Raw genomic sequence first — 17,374 nt, 5'->3', positions numbered from 1 at the left:
ACATTACTGTCCTGTGCATCTAATTATAAAACCTTTCTTTTTCTCAGTTGTGAACCAGCAGGCTAGTTATTGTTTACCGTAACATTGTATTGTTCTCTGAAAGTTGTGAAACATGCTTTTGAACTCATCCCAGTGAAGAATATGAATGTTAGAAATGCATCAGGACAGCTAGGAATGAGTGTCACTGTCCTGTCCATCCATCCTTTGACTTCCACTTTTCCGTTTCCGGGTCGTGGGCGCAACTGTTGGAGCTGCCCAAATCACATTACACCAGCCCCTATGGCTCCTCCTGCAGGCGGTGGGTCCACAGAAGGTTGCCCTCACAATTCTGACCGGGCCTGTTGGTCTCTCATAAGGGGCTTCATCCTTGTCTGGCCCGTCACCTATAGGACCTGTTGGCCATGGGAGACCCTACCAGGGGCACGAAGCCCCCAGGATCATTCGGGTGCTCAAACCCCTCCATCACATTAAAGTGGTGGTTCCAGGAGGAAGGAGTGAGTGGACTTCAATTTACAATTCACATGCTCCCTCTTTCATTGTTTGTAAACAAGAAAAATCAATGAAGAGCCATTAAAAATTAGCTCTCGTCCAGCACAATGCTGGCCACATGAATGCTGCCTGTTGTGGACTGACACTGGCGCATGTTGCGGACTGACAGCTAAATTCCACGTTGTCACCTGGGCCCGCCTGCACAGATCAGGCCCGCACTCCACAGCTCACAGACACCTCTCTTAGCATCACTTTTCTGCTCTACACAGCCGCCACATCAGGTCAGCTAAAGCCCCGCGCCACCATTTCACAGCCTCGCGTTCAAGCTGCATGACTGCTTTGCATGCTGGGTAATAACCAACCACTGACGCAGGTGGTGATTTGCACAAGGTGAGCGAAAAATGAAAGAGTTTGACAGAGTTTTTTGGGGGAAAAGAGGAGCAGTGAATGACACAAGCGGAGGTGCTTTGATCTGACAAATGCGAGCCTTTGAACACGACAGGGCCAGCTTCACAGTGGCGTGGTAATAAGCATGATTATGTTTATAATAACTAGCTCTCTTTCTGAATCTGGTTTGTGGTTTTGTGGCTTTGTGGGCAGCGCATGTCCCTGGCACACACGGCACGGGCAAAGGCGTTACCGTGGCGCTGACCTTACCATGCACCAGGTCAACAGGAAGTAAACATGCACGGATGGATTAGAAGGCAGCGTTGTGATTTAATGATGTTTGTGAAACAAAATGGTTTAAACTTAAATCAGAGAGGAAGCCGTAAAAAAAGTTCAATGTAAAATAAACTGATGATTAACTGTTACAAGTCTCAACATGTTGGTTAAAGTCTTTGCAGGAGAATCGTAGTGAAGCTTAAATCACTGACTGGACTGAGTTTGGTTGAGTTTAGGACGTTTTGCTTCTATTCACAGAAGCTTTTTCATTGCTCTTGTGGTCAGAATGTGACACTAAACCCAAGCCAGAGTGGTCTCATAAAAGAAGCAGGCCCCTCCTAGGAGGAGGAAACCAAAAGTGCCAACCCACCAAGTCCCACTGAATCCTCAGAAAAGGACAAAAAACCCTTTTGTTTATCAGTCTTAAAAACATCAACACATTAAAGGACTAATATCTGTTAAAAAAATGCCCTGGTGCCACCATCCCCTATTTCTATTGGAAGAAATTACAACTTCAATCAAGAGGCCAACGATGAGGCGAAACAGGTACAGGAACCTCCAGCCTCTCAGATACATCTGCCTTTCATCAAAATAGGACTACTGATGTTTAAAAGTTTATCCACATCTGCAAAGTACTAAATACTGTATCCAAACATCTGCTTCCAAAATGTCCATCCATCCATCCATCCATCGATTTTCTTCCACTTTTCCGTTTCTGGGTCGTCAGGGCAGCTGTTGGAGCTGCCCAAATCACCTTGCACCAGCCCCTTATGGGCTCCATAAGGCCACCTCCTGCAGGTGGTTGGTCCACAGAAAGATGGCCTCACGATTCTAACCGGTCCTGTTGGTCTCTCATAGGGGGTTTCTGAACCGCTCTTTGTCTGACCCGTCACCTGGGACCTGTTTGCCATGGGAGACCCTACCAGGGGCACGAAGCCCCCGACAACAGTGCTCCCAGGATCATTCGGGCGCTCAAACCCCTCCACCACGTTAAGGTGGCGCTTCCAGGAGGGGCTTCCAAAACGTCTACTTCTAAAAGTTCTTCTGAGTTTGGCACTTCAACTTGAGGGTGACAGTGGCGTAGTTGGTACAGCAAATGCGCACTGTCACCCTACTTGCCTCCAGTGTTTTAATTAATGAGAGAATGCTTTCCTGTAAAGCACTGTGAGCCTGATGAAGGTAGAAAAGCGCTGTATAAGTTGAGTCCATTTACCATTTGAGACAATAAGGCTGCCAATCGGCGCCATCACCCACTCCTACCGTTCCCACTTAATCACACACTTTTGGCAATGTAGTATGGCTGCAAAACTGAAATGAGATTAACCAGATTTACATTCACTGACACCGACACTGATCAAATCTTTTTAAATGTACTATTTTTTCATATATAAATAGAATAATATACATCACTTGTATCTCGAAAGGTACAGAATCCCCATAACTCGACTGGTTCTCGACTGGTATGGTGCCGGAACCCATCATTACCAAGATGACATGCCAGGACCCAAAACTGAATTGATTTTGTTAGACATAAAGTAAAAACTGTATTCTTCTTACAAATTATTGCTGAACAAACCAAATAACAGTCATTTTTACAGACCCTGGTAATGTTTGTATGCTTTTTTCAGCTGATAAATATTGAACGAAATGTTTTCCTGGGTAAGTCTCGCGACCCACTTAAAAGGGTTTCGCGTTTTCTGACTAATACACAACCTCCTGGGAAATCCTACAAAAAATTAATGACGAAATGTACATTTAGGCTTGTGCACAACCGATCATGCATGGACACAAGTAGACATAGATAAACTATTATTTTTTTTATTTTTTTTACAAGGATTAGGCACAAGAAATGAGCACCTGCTTATTTTTGCAAAGTGACTCAGTTGTCACATATTTGAGGAAAACACTTTTACAGCAAATTGTGAATCCTATAACAACAAAATAACAAATTCCTCACATATAATATTAGGTCAGCTGATTCTGGAGCCACTAGCAGCACTGCACAGAAGCTCACCAGATCTTGAAATACTTCTAGCGCCATCTCTTAAACAAGGAGCACCACAAGAGCCACATCTGAGGGCCAGACCCTGCGCACACATCTCCCATAATGCCCTACACCCCTGGAGCTGAAAGGACATGGTTTAGCCGCGCACCAAAGGCCCTTATGCTAAAGTCTTCAAGAAGCCGCTGTCTGTTCTCACACCAGCGCTCTGTCAACATCACTCCCGCAAAAAAGGCTCTACTGCTCTTTCCCAAAGGGCTGGAGATGTTGCTATCATTCCATAAGGCTTGAAAAACCATTCCAAATAACATTGATAACATAATAAAATTGGAATTTCAATACAAAATGAGAAAAAAAAAAGCACTATTTTGCAAACAAGCTTAGTTTCCGCAAGATGGAGAATACCATTTATTCCGTGAGAGCCTGAGAGTAGTGGAAATGTGGCTAGTGCAGTTTTCTGGATTACCGGCTGACCACATCTGTAGAGCCGGTGTATGGATTGCATTTGTAAGTTAGGAGCAGGGGATGATGTGTGGAGGACTCAGGCTATGGTTACCTTATGTGCACAGAGGTATGAGATCGGGGATGCTCCGGGAGAGACGCTGCTCTGTGGACACTTTAAAACCCGGCGCAAGGCTGCTGGTGTTTATGCAGTTTCCAGATGGCCCCAGCTGCCTCACATTTTGAACTTTCCTCCGGCGCAAACAGCATTCAGATGCAGAATTTATAGCCACTTAATTAATTAGTCATTGACAGAATTTCAATGAGCAAACAAGGGAAAATGTCATCTGGTGATTTTATGGCTCAATAATGCTGCATGCTCCTCCTCAGTGGTTGTAAATCTGTTATATTTAGTATTGTTTTGAAATGTCAGTTCAGAGTTAAAGAACAAGATTTGATTTGTGTATTTTGTTCAATTGTTGAATTAGGGATGAATATTTAAGAAACAATATGACCTGCATTACTTCAAGCTCTCTGTTCATGGGGTAAAGTTGGTAAACACCCACCACCGTATGAGAATTACCAGGCTTTACTTATCTAAGCTGTATGAATATTTTCTACATAAAAACTGTAAATGACTTGATGATGAAATGATGGCAAAGCTTATTTACAGCTTGAGAAACGCACCTGTAGCTTGAACTGGCCACATCTGCGCATAACACAAGCCATGCAGGGCAGATACCCTCACTATCAATCACACAGGTCAAGCCAGATGGTCCAGCAGCAGCCAACCTTCTCTGCACGTCTGTGCGCTACTGGGGACCGCTTGAGCTGCATCCAACGCCTACGCGTGAATAGATCTGACAGAGTCCAGACCAGATGCCCACTGCACTGCCATACCAGCTCAGCTCAGGGGAGGAGAGGTGCAAAAATCCATATGCGAAGAAATACTTGTAAAACTATGGCTACCACTACAAGGTTCTCTAGGATTGTTGTAGGAGCGATTACTATTGAAATAATCTGTGCACTTTTTGTTGTTCAGCCTAGCTCTTTGCCACTTAGGTCAAAAATCTCAAAAACGCAGTCTAGTTGAACTACATCACAACACAGCTGCCAGTCATCCAATAATGTTGATCCATTCTGAGCCTGCAGTGGCTCAAGGAAGAGCAGCAAAACAGTTAAAGTTTAAACATCTCCACTACAGGCTGGAAACAATCGTACTGCCTTTACCTGCGGCCTGTTGGTTTGATGAGATAACTCCAGCACAGATCAGCCACGGCTCATCACTCTATGTGGCCTTACAAGTTATTTCACGCATGTCTGGTTTAAGTAGGGACTTGACGAAGACGCTGGATGAATGGAAAGCCCAAGGGGAACCTCCAGAGGTTGTTGGTCGACCCAAGATTCACTATATTAGCGTCATAGGTTTTCTTTATTCAGTGATTTTCTTCAAAACATTGGATTTGCTTTAACTTTGTCTGGTGAGATCAGATAAGATCAGATGTCGTAAATGTCATAACTCGCCCTTCAAACGAGTGTGTGAATAGAAGAAAATCTAAGCTTTGCTTTTAAGTTGCTTGAACTACAATTGAGAGAGAAACTTAGAGTGAAGATTGCATTGAAAGACAATTAAAGCAGTACTAAGTAACTTGTTTACCTTAATAAATGCTTTTCGTTGTCCCTCTGGGGGTAATATAAGTGTTGATGGGATGATTGGGGGGTCTCTGGCCAGAAAAAAACAACACTTTCCCTGCCCCAATACACACTAATGGAATCATCAAGAAGAAGCTAGCAGGATAAAGGGAAAAGTATTTACAGCCAAGTTTGACTGAAAAAAATGATCTCCCTTGTGCAATTGGATGTACAATATCTCTCTCCTTTGTCTTTTCTGTCAGCGTAGAATTTACTCTCACGGACAATTAATGAGTAAAAAACTGCAACATGCTACGACACCTGCAGTGGTGCTTATGGCCTCTAGTGGCATGAGTAACTTAGCACTGCTTTAACGATTTAATTCCTTTTTGTTTTTTCAAATAACCACTCTTGATCCTATTTTTAAAACAATGCATGAATCTCAACACCATCACAAGCTATAGGGTTAATTACAATATAATGCTGGGCTATCAAATAAATATCAGTTCATTTCCAACGTCCCAATTCTTCACAGAGATGAGTTTCTAGGCATGTTTCACAACTTTCAGGGAGCAGTACTGTCACAGCTATGTAAACAACACCAAATAGCAATCCACAAATGTCTGCTTTTTCTTTTTAACAAAATAAAACATGTATGATATATGCAAATGTCAGAAATACAACCATGAAAGCTGAAGCCCTCGCCTCGAAGGGTGTTTAAATGTCAACAGGTTGTACTTTTGAGTCAAATAAACAATTATTCCTTCAAATCCTCCTCCAATAGAACAAGCTGTGATCGGAAAGAACAAACTAATCTCTCACATTAACAGGCTCATTCTTGCGTTGGGCATCGGCGCTATCAGTTGCATCTTTTGGCGGCTTATGGAGAAACTCAATTACAGATCACAGTGACAGGTCTGACAGCAAAGTGCTCCTGCTCTCACGTATGTTTGTGTGAGCGCCGCTGCAAAGGGAGCAACAGTGGACTGTCTGGAGATGTGTGAATGTGTAGGATGAACCTCCTTTCAGCATTGAAGCACTGAGCAGCACTGTGATGATTGTTAACAGGCTGAATCCAGTCTTTCGATGCTGTTACATTTGCACTCTCAAAGTGAATCCTTAAAAAAAAAGCTAATAAAAGCTAATCCTTTGAGCAGAAACAAGGATTCACAATGTTTAAGGAAAACAGAATGGCAAAAAAAATCGTGCAAAGTGTTCATGGTGATGTTTCTGTTACGGAAATGTCTTCATTTTATTCCTTAATTATGACAGTAGTTAGTTGGAGCCAATCCCAGAAATTTAGGGCCTAAATGGCTATGGGCTAGGGCTGTGGTTCGCGTAGGCTGGTGGTACTTTACTTGGGCTTCTTCATGTGATACACCCTCCACGCCACCTTAACAATCCCTCTGCTTCCACCTGCAAACCTTATCCTAACAGGTCAATGGTCTATATTGATCAGTTACAATTTTCCATTCGATGCTTTCCTACAGTTTCATTTACTAACCAAAAACCAACTATCAAACCAACTAACCGATCTGACAATTATAAAGTCCCATGACGATTATTGAGATTGACCGAGGCATAGATTGCGATTTCGATTCAGTTCCGATTAATTGCCCAGCCCTATAGGTGTAAGATGAATATGTGCCTGCAACAATGCCTCTCCTAACGCTGCCTTATACAATGAAATAATAATAATAATAATCCAGTCTTACCACATCTGCTGCTGTTCTCTAAATACAAAGGCACACACTGGCAGTGGCTGTGTGTCTATGCGTAAGTCCCTGATTATCATCTGAGCATCGCATCACTTAAGACAATTCCACTTGATTCAGTGCAGTAACCTCCCAGGTCGCTGAGAACACCCTAAGAGAAGTATCTGAAGAGCCGCTGTCACCAAGAAAACGCGCTGCTGCTGCTGCTGCTGCTGCTGCTGCTGGACACATGGCATTAACACAGAAGTAGGATCAGGATGGGGGGAAACTGCAGTGTTTAAGAATGCGAGACTGCACTTGTCCAAATCGAGCTCTCTAATAACGACACCAAGACACTTAAGAATCTGGCGGACGCGATGTTCCCTTAGGTACTTTTTTTGGTAGCGCATCATGTTGTCAAGCCTCATATTTCTGTCGTTTGGTGCCGAGGGACTGTTCAATGTTCAACTCTCTGGCATCATTTCCTCCGAGCTTTAAACCTCAATCTGTAACAGGTGACCTAACAGCTGTAAGCTCAAGACCAGGTCGATGTGTTTGACCTCCATTGACCTCTACAGCGCACACATTAGCCTATATGTGCGTAAAGCAAAGCGTGAAATCGGCCTGTACCCCCCCCCCCCCCCCCCCCCCCCCCCCCCCCCCCCCCATATGCTGCCCACATAAATGTTTTACTGTAGGCTGCATATGGCACAGCTGACTTCCAAACACAAACTTCGTCCCCAGCGTTACGAGGGGGAACACCATCGCTTTAAATACTTCGTTAATACATAGGTACACATGGGAACAGTTACGTACGAGCCCAGATGCTAGACCCTCTAATTTGAGAATGCGGGGCTATAATTAAGAGACAAAAAAATTAAAAAGGAAAGCGTACGGATTTGGTGCTTTTGACATGAAACGGCGGCGCAAATTACAGCGAGAAGAGGCTCGGTTTGTGCGGTTGTCGTTATTAGACATCCACGTTTTGGGACTCAACACAGGAAGGGAAGGTTACAACTCTTGCACGCACGCGTAAAAAAGCGGGCTGTATCTGCGGAGTCAGGCTGAACTCGGAGCCGATGTCAATCCATATCAGAAATCAAACGTCTGGGTGGAGGTTTAGGTTGACTTCAGGGAGAAACGTGTCTGAAAGGGCCATCACCTACTACAAATGGACGAGCATGCAAAATACTTTAGATAAACAGGTTACATGTGTATAAAGGCATAATATATTTACTTAATTACTATCCTATTATCCTATCCAAATGTAACGCAAAATGTTTACCCATTAAAACAAACCCTTGGACTCCTAATATGTGTAATACATCTAAAAAGTAACTCTATGACAATGTCTGCAAGAAAAACTGGAGCCGATTGCAGTTAAAAAAAAGCGCATTCTACTTCTTCATTTATTACGACAACACGAACTAATGTAACAGAATAATAACATGTAATGCTGCCAGGGCTAACCTTGATCTAAGTTGCGGATCTTGGTTGTTTTGCGCATAAAGTGTTGAGAACTGTGCGTAAAAGACGCCACGGACAGAAAACGCCACTGTCACCAGGGAAAGGGATGACAGAAAAGTTTCGACTTACCCGTGTCGAAATGACTGAAAGCCGCTGAAGAGATGAACCCAGCCAGGAGGAGCGCGGAGGTGACCGTCCAGGGATCCATGATGAGATGAGGCGATACGGCGCAAGGTTGAGATCCTCAGGTGGAGAGATGCGCGCAACGCACACACACACCGGCTGGACTCGAGCCTGACGCACACGCAGGGCACGCAGGGCTCGGGGACTTCGTGACTTCGCTTCCTCCACTCCTACGTTACAAGTCCAAGTAAAAGTTCAAGGCACGTCTCGGAGCTGCTGCTACTACTACTACTACAGGTCGACTGACACCACAGCGGCGGCGAGCGCAGATAGTAGAACGCGGGGATCCGATTTCGAAGCCATGTGACAGGAAACAGGGGCGACCGATTCAACCTGCAACAAGCGAGGAAGCGGCGCTGCCAGTGTGAACCGCGGAGGAGGAGGAGGAGGAGATATTTGAGGAGGGAGAGAGAATTGGCTGAGCTCAGGCCACAAGAAACAGCAGGTTCAAAAGTGAGTTACGCACAAAGTTGAGATTGCTTTTGGTGCTTTATAACACGCAGGTTACCGTGTGAAATGGATTATATATCAAAGCGTGAACTTTTGATTCCATGCACAGTTGACAGAGAGAAAATGGCCCATCAAGCAGCTATAAGGCCACTTGTTACATTCATACCTATTCATTCATCAAGTCTCTCATCAAGCAGCTTTTATTGCAAGGCCAATTACAGGCAACACATTAATGGAGACATCAAACTGTTGTGACAACCATAGCGCCTGACAGGAGGCTGCTCATTCCACAGTATACGTTAATCATATTTCTGCCCTTCAAGTAGCTACACATTATGATTCAATTCATAAAAACAGCTAACTCAACACCTGACCGCCCCCTGTGTGAAACAGCGCCCTCTAATGGATCGCAGCAGCAGAGGAAATGTCAAAACTTCCCAAGCCCCTATAATTAAAAATCCAAAAAACAAGAATGACCTCATCATTGTTAGGAAAAAAACAGCAGGGACTTGGTTATGAGGTGGTGTACACTACAGCAGCACTGGGAAAGTCATCCGGCATGACCAGTGTCCGTCACTGTAATGTGGGCCTAAATGTGGTCTAAGGCGTGGAAGCTTTTTGGAAGAGGAAGTCTCTGAACTGCACTGCACTTTCTTAGGCAGAAGTGTCTCTTTATGAGGCCGCATATTTACTGCGTTGGTATAGCAGCACTATTTGTTGTCATTTGTGTGGAGAGAATTTTTGGCCGTGTACGTAATGTCTTTTTTTTTTTTGGACCGGTGGCCTGCATGTTGATGTGCCATTCAAGCTACTCATTCTGGGTCCATACACATTAGTACAACTTGGGTCCACACCCCCATTCGTTTTAATTCATCAATCTGTTTTTGAGGGAGCATAAACGCAGATCACAGATTGCAATGGGCTGTTCAGGTGATGGAAATGCTGTGGTAAGTCTAAAAAAAAATTACTAAACCAACTTAAACAAAGGAAAACCTCAACGTTTTAGGCATTTAACAACTACTACTACTTGTAAGTACAGGCATTTCCGTGACATAATTACTCGTATGTATGACCTTTTGCCCTCAGACACAGTAAAACCATTGTAGTCTATGAGTGTTTTGTCCTTTTTACCTGAGAGTGTGTGAGTACGTGCTGGGCTTGTCCATACATGCTGCCTGGCCACATTCCTCCTGGTCTAGAGTTACTGTAATACTTCTCCATGTATGAGTTGCACTGGACAAATACATCAAAGGAATATCAGGAATCTCTGGCTCGACCGTCAAGGAATGAAAAGTTATGCATAGTTGAATTAGAAGTTGGCCTTGAAATTCACTGATTCAGGAGCCAAGAGTGTGTCATGCCCTTGCTCAATTCGGGGTAAACACAAATGCCTGGCCCTGAATCCTAATGTGCCATTTTTCTTCTTTGTGGTCAAACTGCTCTGTGCCTCACTGGCTTTTCTCCTTGGATTTCAATAGAGTGAGTGGTTGTAATTTATCATAGCGGAACATGCATTTATTCATCCGCTATGTAATGTCCAAAAGTGGAATAACTTGGGGACCATTTTAAGGCTTTGGCAGTGTCTAAACCTGGGACCCCTCACTGTAAAAAACGTAATTAGCATTTATAATAATGTCAGGTGCAAAACACATCTGGTTTACTATTGTCTGTTTTTCTGCTATTGTTTCCTCTTTCGGCTTAATTTCACTCAATTATACTGTTTCCAATCAAAAATACATCCATCCATCCATCCATTTTCTTCCGCTTTATCCGGGGCCGGGTCGCGGGAGCTGCAGTCTCAGCAGAGATGCCCAGACTTCCCGATCCACACACACCTCCTCCAGCTGTTCTGGGGGGACCCCGAGGCGACACCAGGCCAGCTCGGAGACATAGTCCCACCACCGTGTCCTGGGCCTTCCACGAGGCCTTGTCCCACTAGGACATGCCTGGAACACCTCCCGCGGGAGGCGACCAGGAGGCATCCAAAACAGATCCCCGAGCCACCTCAGCTGGCTCCTTTCGACGTGAAGGAGCAGCGACTCTACTCAGAGCTCCTCCCGGGTAACTGAGCTCCTCACCCGATCTCGAAGGGTGCGCCCAGCCACCCTGCGAAGGAAACTCATTTCGGCCGCTTGTATCCGTGATCTTGTCCTTTCTTTATAGTTACATTTAGAAAACATTGTATTAAAATCATCTTGTGACCCCAAGGTGTTTCCCGACCCCCACTTTGAGAATCCCTGGACAAGACCACTCCTCGTGCAAAGATTATGAAAGGGCCTGTATTCTGCTTAATTCCCTTTTTAGGCTTAAAACCCTGTCATAACGTACCTGCTGATGTCATCACAGGTGACACATGTCTGATGTAAGTGTGAGTTTATTTCATTCATGCTCATAACTGAATTACTGAATACAAACAGAATTTTAGAAGAATTTACACCACGGTAAACCGATGCATAAAGCCATCAGCTCCCTCATCAAGAAGGACCAGCAGAGGATGTTCTTCTTGAGGCAGCTCAGGAAACTTAAGCTGCCGACCAAGATGCTGGTGCAGTTACACGGCCATCATCGAGTCCATCCTCGCCTCCTCCATCACCGTGTGGTACCCCAACGCTACAGACCGGGACCAGCATCAACTGCAGCGTGTTGTGCGTGCTGCTGAGAAGGTGAATGTCTGTAAGCTCCCATCTCTCCAGGACCCGGAGGCGTGTGGGTCGGATCACAGCTGACCCTTCTCACCCGGGACACAGACTATTTACCCCTCTTCCCTCAGGCAGGAGGCTACGGTCCACTCAGACCCGTACCGCCCACCACAAGAACAATTTTTTTCCCTCCCGCCATCAGATTCAAGACACAAGACCCAATGACTCTGCATCAGACTCATGAACAAAATAACCTGTTCCAGCCTTTTGCACTACACTATTGCACTATGGGGGTATGTCTACACTCATATGTGTCATATCTAACACTCAATGCACCTGCACATCTGTCAATACACGCACGCTGTTGTTCTATGTCAAATTGTTGTTGTCTTTATCATATTTTATTATAATCTTCTTTATGCATGCCCTTATAGTATATATTTTTTAAAGTTTTTATAGTTAAGTTATGTGTTATATGTTTTTATTGAACAGAAAAAAAATCCTACGCACAAGAGCCACCTCTCTCCTGCTCTAGCCTGGTAAACCACACCCACTTCTGGACAGGGAATAGTGTGGCACCGGGAGAAGCTTTTTTTCATATATATATATAATCAGATTCACTGGACTTGTTCTGATCAGTTCAAAACTCAAATTACATCCACAACAAAGCGTGCCTCTCTAATAGCTGGTATTATTAGCTTTTGTTTCCTTCAAAAATTGCTTCACTGTGCCAGGGGAGTATGGAAGGCGAAGTTGATCACAAAAACATTATCATACACAACTGTATTCAAAGCATTTACTCTATTTTTTTTTATTTCTATATATCTATCTCATTTTAAACAATGTATGTGTTTGTTGTATTTCACTAAAACCTTAGTTTTTGGGTTACCCAGTTTGACAAACAAATCAAGTAAAAAAAAAAAAAAAAGCTAACATGAGCGAGTAGACAACCTTTAAGCCAGGAGACGAGGCACAAAAGCCAAAGTCACATTGTTTCTCTCTGTTCCTCTCATCTCGAAATACTTATTTTAGAAATCCGTCTATTATTCATAAGTCATCGCGAGTCTTTGAAAGCACCATTGAGTCGCTGTTTGCTGTCAGAATCGTTCTCCGTCACTGTCTCTGTAATCCCCACCATCGCCTGCCTCATTATACAATAATTAAAAACAAAAAAGGCTGGCACAGTGACGCACTCCTATGGGGCACATACTGAGTCAATGTGCTTAGTCAACACAGCATCTGGTTGTTGTCTGAAGTGACTTTGAAATCACATTCCCAACTGAAACTGTAAATGTTTTATCCGTTCACCTCAAATACTGCCAACTCTTTATGAACTTAAAATGTTTTGTTTTTTTTACAGCTAAGTTAGTCTTTGTGAAGCTTCCAAATCTTTCAGCCCAGTTGTATCTTTGGGTAAGACGCAAATAAACTTGTAGTTTGTTAGTTTTTGTTTGACAGAATTGTGAATGAATCAACATTGCATGAAGGATAGGGAGGGACAGAGTTTGTGACTCTTGCAACTTGGGGTTGGTGACTTGTAATTGTGTTTGTTTGATGACGAGATTCAGAACAATGATTAATGCAAACACATTTGAAAAAAGCAATTACATTCCTCTGCCCATCACCCTGTCAAATAAGAGCCTGGTTTGTAGATTAATGTTCTGTGCTGCAGCAGCTCCATGATGTTCCAAGACAACTTTCTCTCATGGAAAGTAACCTTAAAGGGATGTTTCAGGATTGTTGACATAGGGCCTCATTTCCTAGTTGTCCAGAGTGTTGCTGATTTCTGGAGATTTTTTTTTTGTAATTCATGCAGTTCTTATATTTGAAAAGTTTCGTGGCGCTAGGCTTGTCGTAGGCTAGCGCATTTCTATGGTATCAGCTAGCCTGCATTAAAAACAGTCTGACACACTCCACAGTGCATCTGAGGCAAATCACTTATAACGCCAGACTAACCATATAAATGTTTATGTCGATAGAATAATTTTTGGAATATAACTGACCTTGCATCACATGAATGATCGCATTTTAAGGGACTATTTTCTAGCAGATCACTCCACCGCTGTGTAGCTTATACAACCACGAAGCTGATGCTGCTCAAATATAAGTTATTTTAAATGCAAAATGGTTAAAATTACTCTATTGACACAGACATTTATAAGGTTAGTCTGGCGTTATAAGTGATTTCCCTCAGGTGCACTGTGGAGCGGGTCAGACTGTTTTTAGTGCAGGCTAGCTGATATCGTAGAAATGTGCTAGCCTCGCATTAGCCTAGCGCCACGAAACTCTTCAAATATAAGAACTGCTTGAATTACAAAAAAAATATCTAAAATGATAAATGCGCAACACTCTGGATAACTAGGAAATGAGGCCCTATGTCAGAAATCCTGAAATATCCCTTTAACAATATACTTGACTTAAAAGTGCAGTTTTCCCTCACGATTCTCCTAATTTTGTTTTGACACTATTGGATAGAAAAATATAAATATTGTTTCAAACTTAACTGAATGTACTGTGTTACAATGATCTCATATTGTGATGCCCTATACCCAAAAGTAACAAACTAAGGGATAAAGAAACTAAACTGTCCAACACGATGCAGAGTATAACCCCAGCCTCACTGGAGGGTCCACTATGACAGATGGCTGCTGCATGTAGCCTTATCTGGCCCAAACCTTCATCTCCCTTTAACTGTGCACACCTGAACAGCCCCTGAGCTTAGCCGCGTTCAAAGCTAAAGATAAAAGTTAGCGTTTAGATCCAGCCACCTGCATCAGGCCTCGCTCTCCTCCCTCCGCTGACACACTGCAGTCAGCCCTGGTCTCTAATCAGGCTCTGCTGAGGGCGACACCCCCAGGAATGTTTTCCGGTAACACTACGCAAGTCTAACTTAGTAACAAAAGGGAAAAACAGACTGCAGCGATTAGTCAGAAAGAGTTCTACGAAACATCTGTGTTTATTATCTATGTAGGTCCTACAGTATGTATTAGCCAAGCTTTGGTCAGTACTTTTGGACACAGCATTATTTTATGTTTTAAAACGTATTAAAAGTAATTCAGCTCTAATTTCTAAGTGCATGAAACAACCTTGACCTGTCCTTTGCTGGTAGAAGGTAGCTATTTAGAGAGCTGAAACAACAAACACAGAGGAAGGCCACGTTGTGACATCAACAGGTGAAACAGTGTTTTAAAACATGCATGAATGAAACAACTGCTGGTATGTTCTTTTTTATACTTGAAGGATTAACATTAGGGTTAAAAGCTCAAAAGGTCACACAGTATATTAAGAGAAGAGCTTTGCCCTGAGAGTTTTTGAACTATTGAGACAATTATTGAATATTGCGTTTTTTCACATAATGCGGCCCAAATACAGAGGATTTAATGTCTCTATGACAGGGGAAGGAAAGTTTGATTTGTGGTGAGACAATTTTTTCTCTTGTCAAAAGTCCAGGGGCCGAACCTTTCAATTGTGGCTCAAAGTAAAGCCCCACTTTCTCCAAATCCCAATGTTGTCCGTCATATATTATAACAGGAGGTTTGGAGAGGAGCCTTTAAAGAAGTTGATATAGTACTTTAACAATTGTTTGATCTCTGATGTGTGTCATAAAATTTGTCAAAATCATCTTGGGGGACAGAGGTTCTGTGCTCGAGGGTTTAATTTTGCCTCCAGAGTTTATGTTTCCTATACCCTGCCCTAGCACAGGCACAATAAAGTACAGCACAGTACATGGCCACAGTAGTACTAAAAACAGGTTACTAATTTATGATGAAGAAAGAGCACATTGTGGTGGTTAACTAATAAAAGTTTTAGTTTGGCATATCACGTTTCTTGTAAATATACTCAGAGCAAAGGTAAAGATCACAGGAACAACAAAGACATGCCGTAGAAGTGAACACCTGCCTTGAATAACACCTCTGCAGGAGCAAGACCTGTCTTCAAACACGCTCCAGGTCAAAGGTCAACGAGAAAGTTCTAAAAAAGAATTCACAACTTAACATTTACAGCAGCATTGTAGGTAGGTAACCTTTATTTATACCCGTAGGTAGAATTGGTTTGCAGTTGAGAGTAGGCATTGCAATACATTAAATAGGTAAACAAGATGTATACCCCTTTAAATAAAAGCTATTCCAACTTCTTGAAATTGCCAGACGTGCCATTTTACAGCGCTCATGACAGCGGGCAAACTCAGGCTAAATGGTTGATTTTGACCTGATTTATGATACAGCCCATGATCTTGGGAAAATGTTTTGCAGCAAACAAATTGCATTATGTTTTCGTCTCAAATCTGTTTGACAGCCGAGTGAGAATGATGTTCAGACCGCTCTTGAAAATGGTCCGCCTCGCATCATCTTCAAGCCAGCAGCTCTCCGCTTGAGCAACTCCTCGGGGTGCACTGTGATAGAGACCAGACATGTCTATAACTCCTATTTTTTTTTTCAAGTCAAAACACCACCACAGCGGGCCGCTACGTGAGGACAACAAAGTGTAAACCGTTGATGAGAAACACACTTTCTGAGGCCGCTTTGGTCTAGAAATCAGAAGTGCCAAAAGATTAAAAGCATCTTGACGTCATTTTTCATCACAGCGGCTAAATATTTTGGGGAAAGCGAGGTGCGGTTGTACATTGTGACATATACGCACTTACATGACCCGGTAAGACCGCAGAATTCATATACAATTCATACATACAATCCTCCGAGGTTTACATGGCCAGAGCGGAGGACGGGGCAGGCCAAAGACGACCCCTCACACACTCTATCAAACCGAAGCAGCGGGGCCACACACAAGCCACAGGGCAACACAATACTGTCAAATGGACCAAAGGGAGTAAGTGATGAAAACAGGCTGTCGCTGTGTTTATCCAGCACAGAGCACGCTGGGTACACACCAGGCCAGCTCCAATGTGCTGACATGAGTAAATGGTCACGTCTGGCAATGCTTGAAACAAGAAGCAATATAGTATCTGGACATTTATTCATGCTGCCTGTCTATTGCATAATAAGAAGTGACGGGTTAGACCAGTGGCTTCCAACTGTGGTTTGCATCTTTTTAACGGTTCAATGGGTTCTTTGTAGTACTCATATCTAGAAAGTTTAGAGACAATTTCATTCACCTTGCTGGTCTCCTCTGGGTTAATATTGTTTTAGAACTTGTACAGCCCTTTTTTATAGAGCAATATCCAATAAACACAATAGGAAGACGTAGAGAGAGGGAAGGGGTGAGTTCAGCTTCCTTGCATGGATCAAGAATCCGTAGCCATCTAACTCTGTTGAATGGGCCCTGTCCCGAACATTGTTGTTGAGCCGGGCACAACAGATCTGGTGGTAAAGCCAAATATGTGCTTAGGTGATTGAAAAATGTATTCGAGTTGAAGAAAGGGTACAATCCAAGTTGTTTTGTATGATGAGAAGTACAGTTACAGATGGATGCATGGTTAAATTTGAGCATTTGAAAGAGCATTATAAAATACCTAAAAAAAGAAACTATTCTCTATTCTGCTTTGAAATCCAGTCCCCAAAATGCTACAGATAAATCTGATAAAAGGCGGCCCATCAGCCTTTTATGATCTAATAAGGAAAGCCAATGCCCCTAACCTCCACGGCCTTAAAACTGCCTGGGTGAAGGACATTGGAGAAGGTATTGAACTGGAGCAATGACAAAGAATTATCTCTAACTGTAAAGTATTACGTGAGGTTCAATCTCAATTAATCATT

General features: G+C 43.1%; 1 protein-coding gene across 2 annotated transcripts in view; it reads right to left on the bottom strand.

Moving 5' to 3' along the window:
• The window catches only part of kremen1 (kringle containing transmembrane protein 1), a 73,826-nt gene extending 64,872 nt beyond the window's left edge, over positions 1-8,954 (bottom strand). The window contains exon 1 of one of the 2 annotated variants that reach the window (XM_079571963.1): positions 8,518-8,954. In XM_079571963.1, coding sequence (XP_079428089.1) covers positions 8,518-8,596 — 79 coding nt within the window. In that variant the 5' untranslated portion in view covers positions 8,597-8,954. The remainder of the gene's footprint in view (positions 1-8,517) is intronic. The other variant, XM_079571964.1, reaches the window with a different exon arrangement.
• Between the last annotated feature and the right edge of the window lie 8,420 nt (positions 8,955-17,374).

Source organism: Gobius niger (genome assembly GCF_951799975.1).
Source record: "Gobius niger genome assembly, chromosome: 1".
In the NCBI taxonomy this organism is placed as follows: Eukaryota; Metazoa; Chordata; class Actinopteri; order Gobiiformes; family Gobiidae; genus Gobius; species Gobius niger.
The sequence above is the reverse complement of the archived record's forward strand: the minus strand, read 5'-3'. Positions and strand labels throughout refer to the sequence as shown.